Source organism: Lepidochelys olivacea (genome assembly GCF_965140295.1).
Source record: "Lepidochelys olivacea isolate rLepOli2 genome assembly, chromosome: 6".
NCBI classification, from domain to species: Eukaryota; Metazoa; Chordata; order Testudines; family Cheloniidae; genus Lepidochelys; species Lepidochelys olivacea.
The window spans coordinates 37,970,190-37,983,153 of NC_140416.1; the positions used below are offsets into that span (position 1 = coordinate 37,970,190).

At 39.7% G+C, this 12,964-nt stretch overlaps 2 protein-coding genes across 10 annotated transcripts in view; one reads left to right on the forward strand and one right to left on the reverse strand.

The window, feature by feature from the left end:
- The window catches only part of ELP4 (elongator acetyltransferase complex subunit 4), a 258,260-nt gene extending 246,008 nt beyond the window's left edge, over positions 1-12,252 (reverse strand). Inside the window, exons 1-2 of one of the 3 annotated variants that reach the window (XM_084631194.1) lie at positions 12,033-12,247; positions 1,341-1,376 (exon numbers count right to left, since the gene is read on the reverse strand). In XM_084631194.1, the coding sequence (XP_084487320.1) occupies positions 1,341-1,376; positions 12,033-12,201 (205 nt within the window). In that variant the 5' untranslated portion in view covers positions 12,202-12,247. Of the gene's footprint in view, positions 1-1,340; positions 1,377-12,032 lie in introns of all 3 variants that reach the window. The other 2 variants (XM_084631196.1, XM_084631195.1) reach the window with 2 other exon arrangements.
- Positions 11,784-12,964, forward strand: part of IMMP1L (inner mitochondrial membrane peptidase subunit 1) — a 74,530-nt gene continuing 73,349 nt past the window's right edge. For 4 of the 7 annotated variants that reach the window (XM_084631202.1, XM_084631203.1, XM_084631197.1 and 1 more), the window contains exon 1: positions 12,318-12,390. The gene's annotated coding sequence lies outside the window, so the exon portion shown is untranslated. Of the gene's footprint in view, positions 11,810-12,310; positions 12,391-12,964 lie in introns of those variants that run through there. The other 3 variants (XM_084631199.1, XM_084631200.1, XM_084631201.1) reach the window with 2 other exon arrangements.

Sequence of the window (12,964 nt, forward strand, 5' to 3'; positions counted from 1 at the left end):
GGTTTATGCTCCCTACAGTGTTTAACAAAATAGTTGGAAGGATCTCAGAGTTTAGTTTTCTCCTCTTTAAAGGATCTAGAAGTGAGACTCTCTCATTACATATTTCAAGTTTTTGTGCTGTCCCTTTAGGAACTGAATTTGCAGTATCTATCCTTCACCAGTCTCTGGGCCAATCCCCTGTGAGAAGGCAGAGAGCAGGTTACTACTGAGATTGAAAGGACAGTCTTCAGGCATGCATCCTTCAGGTTTCTCTAAAAAAAAAAAAATGTAACCATTTTATGACATTTTGTGGGACTCCTGCAGGATGGAAGGCAGAGAAAAGACAGGTCTACAATCCACGCTAAATCATTTCACCTCATGCTCCTTGCTGCTAGGTCCAGGCTGAGCAGGGGACAACTGCATAGAATTAGGAATGAGCCACAGCTATTGGAAACAAATGACTCATTTGGTATCAGAAAGGTCACAGAAGCTGACATGCTTTGCACCCTTTTTAATCATCTCAGCATGGATCTTGCCTACATGCTGGCTGTAAGCAGGTATTTCTTCACTCCTGGCTCCCCCTCACCTTGCCTCCACCCAAGATTCATAAGGCTCTAACTTCCCTACTTGCTCTGCCAGCTGTGGGAATAGGGGGTCCCATTCTCAAGGGAGAGGTAGTAGGGCTGTGGAAAACTTAATTCCAGTTCTAGGACACTGATTCCGAACTGGTCTCAGTGAAGGGAGCTTCCATGTGGCCTGCTCAACTCTCTCAGTGTAGACCTTGCCCACACATAGCTAGGATCCAGGTTTCAGTGTGGCCTGCTTAGCTGTCTTGGCATATACCCTGCCCACATTACAGCTGGATGCAGAGTTCCTGTGGTCTGCTATCTCTGTTGGCCATTTCTGAGGGAGGAGGGGAAGAAAGTTGCTATCCTTCAAACTCTCCTCAGAAAGCCAAAGTTTTAAGTTTAGCAGTTTTGTGGAGAAAAATCTCAAAACCAATAAAGGCAGAGAAATTTAGTTTAATGGGCTTTTATAAGATTTTAAAGCTTTGCTACAAAGGGAAACCTGGACTATGCCAAGCATGCTGCTTGGAGGCAAGAATTCTGGAGAGTTCTTCCCAACCGGCAGTCCAAAACCCAGGTTCAGAGCAAAAATCTGGTTTGCCACTAACTGCTACGGAGATGAGGAATGACCGACCATGAAGACAGTCAAACATGGAGGGTGCTGAGAATTAAAGTTTGAGGGAAATTAAAAAAAAAAAAAGAAAAAAAAAAGAGAGATTGTAATCATAGCTATATAAAATATTAGCTAAGTGCAACAAAAGTATAGCACAATATAGTCATACATTCTGTACTAACCAATAAGAAGAAGGGTTCCAACAGCTAAACCTCCACCTGGAAACAAAACAAAAACCAAGAATAAGATGAGACTACATTTTAATGTTACCTTAGAGAACAATTAAGCTTGCTTAGTTTGTAAGTCAAAGAAAGATGATATAGCAAGTTTAAAAATGTAAATGTGAACAACATTTTAATTACCTTTGCAAACTTCCTACAATTCACTATTATGAAATAATTACATATTACATATAATTATATATTACACATTACAATTACTTTCAAAATATATTGTACTATTCTCTTTATATGAAAAGATCCTGCAGAGATCTACACAACTGAGCTTAAGTACTGCAATAATGTTGTAGAGCCTTAATCAAACACTTACTTTAGTGGGACTACTCATGTGAATAAAAATGTGCAGGATTGGGTCCATATTTAACAGCGATTAATAATACTAACTCTACGGCCACCAATTAACTATGCAGAGTACCTCAACAAGGGCTCATCCAACTCGCATTGATGTCAACAGGGAAAATTCTGGCTACACTGAAGTAAATGATAAAAACTTTTATTGACTTCAGTGGAGCCAGATTTCACACAATGAGAGTCGAATGAGACCTTTAAGTACATAAAATCTGAGAGATTAAGCTTGTACTCAAAAAGCATTTCCTTGTTTGACACTTCTCCTCTAATATCTAGAGGCCTGCCTGGATAAACATAACTGGTTGTTAAAAAATAAGGATACACTCCATCCTCTTTTTTAGCTAAGAGCATCAATATTTTTCTATTCCCATTTTGTTTAAATAACTAGTCATTATGTACCGATCACTGATGATCAAATGAACATAGCAAAAAACTGATGTTAGCTGAAATTAATATTCAGTTTGAGAAACCTATCTTACATCTTAGTACACTTGAAAGAACAGTTGAATTCATTACTACACATTTTGAATTGTGACTACATTAGAGTTGATTTTCTTGATCCCCACCTCAAAATTTATAATATCAATGAGGTCATTCCACCAGTCAGTTTTATAAAGTGAGCATAATATTTACCAGCCCAAACATAAGCCTCCACAACCATCCTTTTAATGGAAAAAAAATACTATTTTGCACATTTATAAAAAAAAATTCTTTACATGGGACAAGTAGAATTTTGCAAGGCTAGTATAAGTGGCCAGTCTCCTAAAATAAGTAATTCTCTTAAAAATAAAGAAGAGTGTTAACTATCCTTAACAGAACTGAAGTGGAAGGAGGACAGTGAAGGAAAAAAGTTGTTTTAGAAACCACTACTACAATGGCAGAGAATAGACCGCTCACCATGAAAGAAATCTTACAAATTTACACATTTTTATGAAGCAGCCAAATATGAAAGTGGGCCTATGTTTGTCCCAGCTGTACAACTAAAACATTCACTGCAGCAAACAAGGCTATCCTACCTGTATGAAGTGATAAAACATTTTTATAATAAATTTAGTACTGCAAACAGTTCTGTATGTTTTACTGAATTATATTCTGAGGAAATAGGGCAACCGAGGCTTTGTCTACACTTGTGGCGGCATATAGGGTATACGTAGCTACAAGCTGAAGTGAAAGGCAGTATTGAAGTGTATCCGTATTGCCCTATGTAGCTGCTCATGACAGAGAAAGGCTCTGGTGTGGGAGGCAGTAAGGAAAGACTTCAGCAGCTCCTTGCTGCAGAAGCCTCTCTCTGCTGCTTCCCTGCTGCCAAAGCCTTTCCCAGCTTCTGGAGCCTTTCCCAGGAGCAAGGAAAGGCTCCAGCAGCAGGATGCTACATTGCTAAAAATAGCAATGTAGATGTAGGAGCCACTGCTTTAGTGTGTGGAGAGCTGTGTAGGGTAGTCAATTATTTTTTGTTAAGATCCAATTTCTTGATCAAGGTATAGTCAAGGTCCAGTTTCCAGAGAAAATAACTCAACAACAATAAATGAGTAAAAAAAAAAAATATATATATATATATATATATTTCAGGGTCCGTTCAAAAGTATCTGGCGGTCTGGATTTGGCCTCCGGTCCACCTATTGAGTTCTCTTGTTGTAGGCTAATATTCTGGCATGCCTTTACTCACCTAAGCAACGCCTCACCATCTATATTGCTATTTACACCCATGGTAGGGAAGCATGCAGTGTCGGTACTCTATATGCCGCCCCAAGTTTAGGAAGAGCCCAATGGTTACTATTTTGCAGTAAGAAATTTTAGTTAATAAATAACTTTCAATACAATTCTGTATCAGCTAATACTTTTTCTTATTTAAATATTCCTGTTCTAATTAATTTAGCTATTATACTGACTACACAATTTCTCTTTAGATTTCTTACAGATTACACACACTCACACACATATAATTAAGTATTTAAGTGTTGCTCAAACCAAAAAAGGTACTTCTGAACAGCTAATACGTACATCAACAGTTATCACTATCAATTTAAAAAAAAACAACAAAAAACGATGTTGTATCATGTGTGAGCTACAAATGGAATAAATACCAGCTGGAAATATATTCTCTTTAAAAGTTGTTCCTATAGAAAGCTCCATGGTCAAAGTGATCTTGCTAACTATTTTCCATCTGTGTTCAAGAACTTGTTTGATGCACATTGTACAAACTATTTCCAGGGCAAATTAAGTATGGTTTACGTTATTAACATCTTAAGAGTATGCACATGGGGTGTGATTTGGGTGGGGGGAAAGGGGGACTTATGGGGGAAACAAAGGGAAGGCAAGAAGTTGGAAGTGTATAGGGATGTCCTATTTTCCCTGGACATATACTAATAATTACTGTTGAGGTGAATAGGTGATAGCTAAGTGGAGATGAAGAGAATAGATAAGAGAGCTTTAGGAATAAGTCTGATATCTAAGCAGGCCTCGTCCTAGAAAATATCTTTTGAACTATTGGTCCAGCTATTTAAACTTTATCCAAAAAGTCAAACTGACTTAAGCCCAAATATGAGGACTTTTTAAACTTATGGTTTGGTACAAATAAACTAAGGTGCAACATTTAAAATCTCCGCCAGAAGTTTAGAAGGAATAAATTTAGGCCAAAAATTTCAGATCAAAGTGTCTGAAATGAAGCTCCTAAATTGCTTTTTGAGTATTTCAAGGACCAGCCCAATTTTCAAAAGGGCTGGTCAAGCAGAAATTCCACTGGCAACTGAAAGATGTTCAGCACATTAATACATCTTCAGAACCTAACTTTATGAAACCAGGTTTGAGAATTCTGGCCTTAGTGTCAAAACAAGTTTAAATTATCTATAAAGAGAGAGAAGATCTGACACACCCCCCCAAAAATCTAAAATTACTTCCATGTTTTATACTGGGAGAAAAACATTTTAATTTGTATTTCAAGGAATTTGGATTTCAATTTGCTCCTCTAATTCCTTATGAGCATTTATTAAGGAACCATAGAAAGTTGTGATGGAAAAATATAATCAATGCAGTTCTATCATGCTATTATTGTTAACTAGTCTGCTAAGGTGTTTCACATTTGCCAATATAATACAATTATATCTTCTTCTAAAAGCAAATGTAGAGCTCATTGAAGATGCCAGTGGAGGCATAGAGGCTGAAATCCCCTCTCCACCAAAGAGGTAGAGTCACGTACAAAGGTAATTACTTCCTAAGCTCTTGATAAGAGCGTCAACCCTGGCCTACATGGACCACCTGTAGGGATAGGCATAGGCATAGTTCATGCTATATGCCAATTTAGTGCCTGATACAACTCCAGCTGATTTCAGTAAGAAATGGAATCTTTAGCTTTGCTGCTGTGACTATGAACATTAGTACCAATTGCAATGTTGGGAATACATCCAAAAGGAACTGGGACCAAGATCACAAACCTGTTTTATACAGGCCAAATAATCATCAGTGGGCAACTTTCAGTCACTAACTATCTCATCCTTAGTGGTGATGGAGAGGCAAAATGTCCTGCATCTATTATCAATCTACATGAATTCATTTTTAACTCATTGATGTTGCTAGAATTGTTCTCCACAACCTGATAAGAGTCAGCAAGTGATTTTAAATTCAACACAACAATAGAGAATACCAGACCAGGCAACTTCCAAATATATCAGTTAATTTATTTTCACATTACTATACTTTTTTCATAACTCCAATATTAGCTAGATACAACATGTCTAAAAATTGTCACCAGTGCCTTTGACTGTTGCAAGGCGTTGTCAACAAAAATGTAGAATAAAAAAGTGGTTCTGGATATTTTTGTTTTAAAGAAGTGGTGTGGTTCTTCTTATGTCTATTAGCAACTGTTTTAATTCAATACTCTTTCCTTTATGTTCCAGTCTATTGATTATGATTGTGGAATTAATGTTGCAACATGAAGTCTGAACGGCAGGATACTTGGTGGATATACACCACGATGAAGGTATGCTAATAAGCAATTGTAAATTAAGAAAATTTTGTATACATACAAAATAAGTTAGAAACTATAGAACTGGAAAATATTAAACATTTAACCTTAAACCTAAGCCCAGCTGCAAAGTCAATAAAGGATCCAATCCTTCCGAAAGTTCAGGAGTGTACAGTACAGCATTACGTTAGGTCCATTTCTAATTTTACTGAAATACACAAATTTAACTAAGTGTGCTAATAGAGCAAATTGAGCTATTAACCCAGGATATCAAACGGCTGCATGCCAGGAAGAGGTCAGAATTGGGATTTTCCAAGTGACAAGCAGCAAAAAAAATAGCGATTTTTAGTGATCAAATATTCTAACAGAAACTGGGGAGGCGGGGAGAGAAAGAATAAAAGCACCTTCAGTACAATTTCCAAAATATAACTAATCAGAAGAATTATTTACATAGTTACATAATAGTAACATCCAACAGAGCAAATCCCATCTGACAGTTTTGCATCTTCTGTAGTTATGGTTAAAACTACAGGCAAAAATATATGGTGAAATACATCATCATCATCGACTGTTCAGTCAAAATTCACTGTACTTGCATGCAGGGATATTACTATACATTTACCTTTCAACTACACAGGACTTCTGTAGCAGTCACAGAAGTGACAATATTGTCACCTCATTTGCCATCATAATATCCTTCTTCCATTACATTTTGAAAATTACATTGACATGCTGATGTCACAATTTCAGCAGTAAGTCACTGTGCCATTGTATAACTGCACTGTATAAAGAACTCATATTGTGATTAAATCCCCATTTGTATCACAAAGACTAAGCCACACTACTTAGTCAGATCATATAATTTCTTATTAGCAGTTATGGCAAACAACTTTAATCAAACATTTTACACTACACCTACAAACTTTCTAGCTAGTCAGCGACTGTTAGAATTATTCTACCTTTTTAAGTATACAAAATTATTCTGATTTCTTTCAGATTGTTGTTGCACTTCATTTGCTCAAAAGTAAAAAATAGCTATAGATGGGGCCTACAAAAAGTATTCCAAAAGTTCAATATGCCAGTTTGAATGTTAATGTCTTATGTTAACTGTGCAACAGAACAGTAGATTGAATGGGAGTTTTTCTTCCCAAATCAGAGGAGTGAACAATTTAGTGCAGGGCTAAAGAAAGTCTTTTTTTTTTTTTTTTAAATGCACACCATTATGAAGAACATTATTTGTTTAGCACCAGCAGTGTACTTAGCTCTGTGCAATACACAAACAGCTCAAGCCTCAAAGACCTTACGAGACAGTAGTTACACACACAAAATGGGACAAGCTCAGAAATCCACAGGTAATTATATATATATTTTTTATCATCACCATTATCAAGATTTTAAACTCTCTTCTCATGTTCATGGCAGAAGCAGCACATTTTAAAAACAGTAACTTGTACTGAGAGGGTGCTGGATTGACAAATTGTCAGCAAAATCAGATTTTTTAAAAAAAAAATAAGTTACGTCTCAAGGATTTTTTTTTGCACACTACCACTTTTTACAGGCCAGACTTACAGTACCTGCCTGAGTATTTAGGGCATAAAACACAACCCAGCTTGGCATTTCCTAGGATCAGAGGATCATTTTACTGTATCAGATGTAATAAATACTTTAAATAACTTTATTGTATTAGATGGTATATGAAACTAGTACGTGGTTACCATGGAATTTTCACACACACCTCTCTCTCTCTCTATACGTGGAGAAACAAGTGAATTGGTGTGAAATAGATTGGAGAGAAAATAGAAAGCTGACAGAATGAAAGGAAAGAAAGGTTATTTTAAAATGCTTCAAAATCTTTTTGAAGGGCCCTATTACTGCTATGCATTTTATTTGAGCATGAGCTTTCGTGAGCTACAGCTCACTTCATCCGATGAAGTGAGCTGTAGCTCACGAAAGCTCATGCTCAAATAAACTGGTTAGTCTCTAAGGTGCCACAAGTACTCCTTTTCTTTTTGCGAATACAGACTAACACGGCTGTTACTCTGAAACCTGCTATGCATTTGTAACTTGTTTGTTCCTCAGTTTGGCAACTCAGTCCTTTATGTATGGTACTGGTTATCATGGTTCTAGCTGAGAGCAGGAGAGAACAAGCAGTTCATTTTCTGCACCACCATACAGATCTGAGCCTTGAATAGGAAAAAGAGAATTGTTGGAACTGCATAGAAAAGATTGAAACCATAATATAAATCATGTCCCTCTTATAGGATGCATTTGGAAGGAGAAAATACTGATATGATTTTGGAGAACAATGTTTTCCATTGAAGAGTGGAATAGACAGAAGAATTATCATATGATATATTCCTGCTTAGAGCATAGACAGCTTTATTATGTATTTAAAAATACTGACAGAAATGGAAGTCTACTAGAAGTATGAATCTGTCTGATGTAAAGGGAACAGTAAGTTGATAAAATTAGGAAAAACCATCAGTAAAACTAATACTTAGCATTTGTATAATATTTTGCATCTTCAGTGTTTTACAAATACTATCTTGGCTGAATCAATTGAGACAGAAAAGCTTTCAGTATATGACATATACTCTACAAGACAATGACAGTTTATAAAATGTAACAATATATTTCTATGGGCCACAGCTCCCTAACTCAAGCCTGTGCCTAACTCAGGATACGAGTAGTCCCACTGACTTTAACTGGACTACTTGTGTCCTTAAAGTTAGGCACAGGCTTCGGTGCATTGCTGGATCAGAAACTTACTGCATTTAGCTGCCCCTCTCTTTCTGGAGAAGAGAAAGTTAAAGAAAAAAAATTGCAGTAGAACCAGTTCAACAAGTATACAGAGGGCAATTTAAATTACTATATAGTTCTCTTCAAGTTCTATCTTTGCTTAATGGTTTCTTAACAGTTTCTTTTTACTGCTGTGCTAATGCTGGGATACAGGCTGTAACTGTAATTACAAGTGTATTTTTACCAGCATGATTTCACTAACTCCTATTTGCGATGTCTGGGGATAATGCTGCGTCTCTGTGTTGGAACTTCCATACTATATGAATGGAAATGATCATACTAAGAAGTATAATGAATAACTCTCAGTCTTAGAAACCCAAATGAAAGACTGATATGCAAAGCGAGGGATACAATAAAAAACAATGTTATGTGAAATACTATGGAATTTCTTCAACATAAAGACAAAACAACAACCACCCACAAATAAAAAGCCACCCCACAAACAACTTCTTGAGTCAGCATTTCTCACAACAGAGGATAGGATTTGCATGGAACAGATTTGGTTCAAAAATCAAGTTCATGAATGAAGTGCAGGACAGGAGTAGCTGCTTTAAAAATAAAAGATCATTTTAGCGTAGAAGAAAAAGGACACAGCTCCCCATTGTCTAAAGTGAAAAGAGTATTGAACAGTTGTTTAAAGTAGTGATATACAACTGTATTTAGTGTACTTTTAACAGGTATGTTGGCAAAGTTTGGGGGACAATGTAGCTAGTCACTGACAAGCCTCACCACAACCCTAATGGTCCCTATTCTATCCTAGATCTGTACCTATTACAAATGCTCTTTTTAACATATGCCTCTTGCTTTAACATTCACACACTTGTTCCTTGGGGTAGGGAGCTTACACAAAAACACTTCTTTGAAGCCCAATTGTGAACGAAGGAAGTTTGTGCACGGTGTTATTGTAAATATCTTCTGCAAAATAAAGGAGTTTTTTCAAAACAACAACAAAAAAAACAAACAAACAAAAACACACTATAAGTCCTGAAAAAAAAAGGAGTACTTGTGGCACCTTAGAGACTAACCAATTTATTTGAGCATTAGCTTTCGTGAGCTACAGCTCACTTCATCGGATGCATGCCGTGGAAACTGCAGCAGACTTTATATATACACAGAGAATATGAAAAAATACCTCCTCCCACCCCACTGTCCAGCTGGTAATAGCTTATCTAAAGTGATCATCAGGTGGGCCATTTCCAGCACAAATCCAGGTTTTCTCACCCTCCACCCCCGCACACAAATGCACTCTCCTGCTGGTGATAGCCCATCCAAAGTGACAACTCTTTACACAATGTGCATGATAATCAAGTTGGGCCATTTCCTGCACAAATCCAGGTTCTCTCACCCCCTCACCCCCCTCCCAAAAACCACACACACAAACTCACTATCCTGCTAACAACTCTTTACACAATGTGCACAATGTACCAGCTGGACAGTGGGGTGGGAGGAGGTATTTTTTCATATTCTCTGTGTATATATAAAGTCTGCTGCAGTTTCCACGGCATGCATCCGATGAAGTGAGCTGTAGCTCACGAAAGCTCATGCTCAAATAAATTGGTTAGTCTCTAAGGTGCCACAAGTACTCCTTTTCTTTTTGCGAATACAGACTAACACGGCTGTTACTCTGAAAACTATAAGTCCTGATAACAATGAAATACAATATACTACATTGTCCATTATTTATCTGTGAAATTGTTAGTAGGCAACAGGGAGAAAATCTATACAGAGGTCTTCATGCATGCTGTAATCAATTTAGCAAGTGATCACATATATACAGCTGCAAGCTATATAAAGGAAGCAAGGAGAAAGACTTCCTTGAGGCCAGGAGGTTACTGAAGGTTCAGTTAAATGAATCTGAATTTTGCAAACCTGCCAGTCACCCATGGTTTGGATTCCTTCAAAAAAGGTTGTTTCAAAAGTTGCTACTTCTGGTGATGAAGGGCTTTCATGTGGTTCACCTAATATTAACATCTCACTAAGTTCTCATTTTCTCTCTCAAAATAAATATTTTTTCTAGAGGCTGGGAAGTTACTGAATGCTTAAAGACAGGGAAGAGATAGCTTAAATGGGGCACAGAGTATGTAGGAAGAAGTTTCCCTAATTCACCTTATCAAATACAGCTCTCATCATTATGTAAGCAAGAAGATGGTGGCTCAGAAGATTGAAATGCACAGCATGGTACAGCAAACACAGACGGGTCAAACCCCACACTTTATAAAATAGAACATGCACAAAAATCAGGATGGTCAGTTTAGTTCTCTTACATTTATACTGTAGTTTTCTTCTCAAAGTGCTTTATTTACAGTAGGAATAAAATGCAGCTACATGTCTCTCCCTTAAGAAGGATGTTTCTCTCTCCCTAAAATGGATCACCATTCCTGGTAAGATAGCAGAAGTGTTCTCTCCTCCCTCTCTACATGATGTACAGCATAGGAAAGGGGGAGGATGCACAAGAGAGATTTAGGACACCAAGGCAGAAGAATCATTTTCAAAGATCAGACACCATTCTACCATTTATTACCTCACCTGCAAATGCTCAAACATTGTAAAATGCTAGCCCTACAGATATCTGCCTCCAGGGATGAAAGGGATGAGTCATGCCTGTGACACCTGGAATTTAAAAACTTGTTTATACTGAGGATCTACCTAAACAGCTATTGACAATCAGTCATTAGGATAGCTGCACCAGTGCAAACCCCTAGCCTAGCATAGACAGGCAATGCCACTATTTGCAATGATGGAACTTGCCCATTTGAAATCTGTGTAAATTGTGCTGGTGCAAACCACACAGTATAGCAGTTTAACTAATTTACAAAAATACATTAATAATACTTAGTGCTTTTCTACAATGTTATAGAACTGCAGCTATACCAGTGGCTAGACATCAATGGCTGAAAATAGAGTAATTTAGATAGGATCTGAGCTGAGACCCTGGGCTTCAAACCCACAGTTCCAAGTTCATGTCCAAAATGCTTCCAAGGTCTGACACCACAGAAGGTAACTACACTAGGGATGTATTTGGCACAATTTCATAATTTGAGGCTTAGTCCAGTAAACCACCCCCTTCTGTGACAGTCTGAATGTGTAAAGATTTGAAATAAATGAAGACTGAGATAGCAAGTGTCTCACTGGGAAAAACCAGGCACATCAAATCCTTCCCCTCCAGAAAAAAAAAAGTATAAACGGGTACGAAGCCCACGTGGCTCGGTGCACTCGTCTAACCCCACAAAGCAGGTTGCAAGGACCTTTACGCGCATCTCCCCTACACCCCGCAAGAATAAGGAACCTCGAGGATGAGCGTCAGGTGAGGAGTCTCCCACGCCCCTTCCCCAAGTCAGCGACGCTTTGGGGAGGGTCGGACTGGCAGAAAGAGTCTCCCACAAATCGGGAGGCGGCACTGAGGCGGCTGCGGGTGTAAGGAAGGGAAGAGGAGCGGGCAAGGAATAGGAGGAAGGGGGCAGCCAGCAGGAGGGGGACAGTCAGCCAGTATCCTGCGCTGCGAGGCCGGGTCCCGGCTCTGAACCAACCTAGCACACAATCCAGGGAGGGGAGCCCGCTGGAGAGCAGCAGCTGCCCGTGGCGCACCGAGGGCCGGGTCCCCGCGATAGCGGCCAGGCGGCTGCTGGCAGGAACTTTCCGCTGGAAGCTAGTAGCCCCGTCACTCGGCGTCGCCCCGCCGGTCGCCAAGGCCGCCATCTTAGCTTCCTCCCGGTTGATAGGAGGAAAGAGGGCTCATTTTTCCCGGCGTCCCTTTCCTCCCCCTCTGCTTCGACCTATGGGGAGGCGGCTTGGGACGCTCGCCAGCCAATAGCAAGGAGCGTTGTTGGCAGGCCCCGTAGCTCTGGTATGGGGGAGGGGGAGATCCTGAAGCTGCGGGTCAGGCAGGTAGGTGAGGGAGGGACGAAGGGGGAAGGCTGCGTCTTACCCCGTATCCAGGAATCGAGGGGGGTCCCCACCGCGGGTGTGAGACTGTAGGGTGGCTTCCCTCAGGAGGAGATTACGGGGGGGGTCTTTCCCTGACACCTCTGGGCCACTGCCTCCTCCGACCAGGAGGTTCAGGGGTGCGTGGCACGGCGCAGTGTCCGGAGCTGGCGGCTCATCCCCTGAACGCCGGGCGCTGCTCTGCCGCTTCTGCTGGCTCAGAGGAACCCCGGGACTCGTGAGACGGGGAGGGGGGGGGGCACCGGGAAGGTGGCTCCAGCCCAGGGCTCGTGGAGCTCAGGATTCTAATCCTGAGCGGCTGACGGGTGGCCTTGACCAAGGCTCTGAGCCAGCCGATCCGTGTCTGCGTGAAACCACATTGACTTTAGAGATGGTCCGACCACGTGGTGCCAGTACAGGGTTGGTCCTAAGACTTCATTATGTGAAGGGCCAACAACGACTTGAAACTGAATACGTTAAAATCTGAAGTATTACAGGTGCTCTTAAGCTACCTGGCCAATCTCAGTGCTTTCACGGT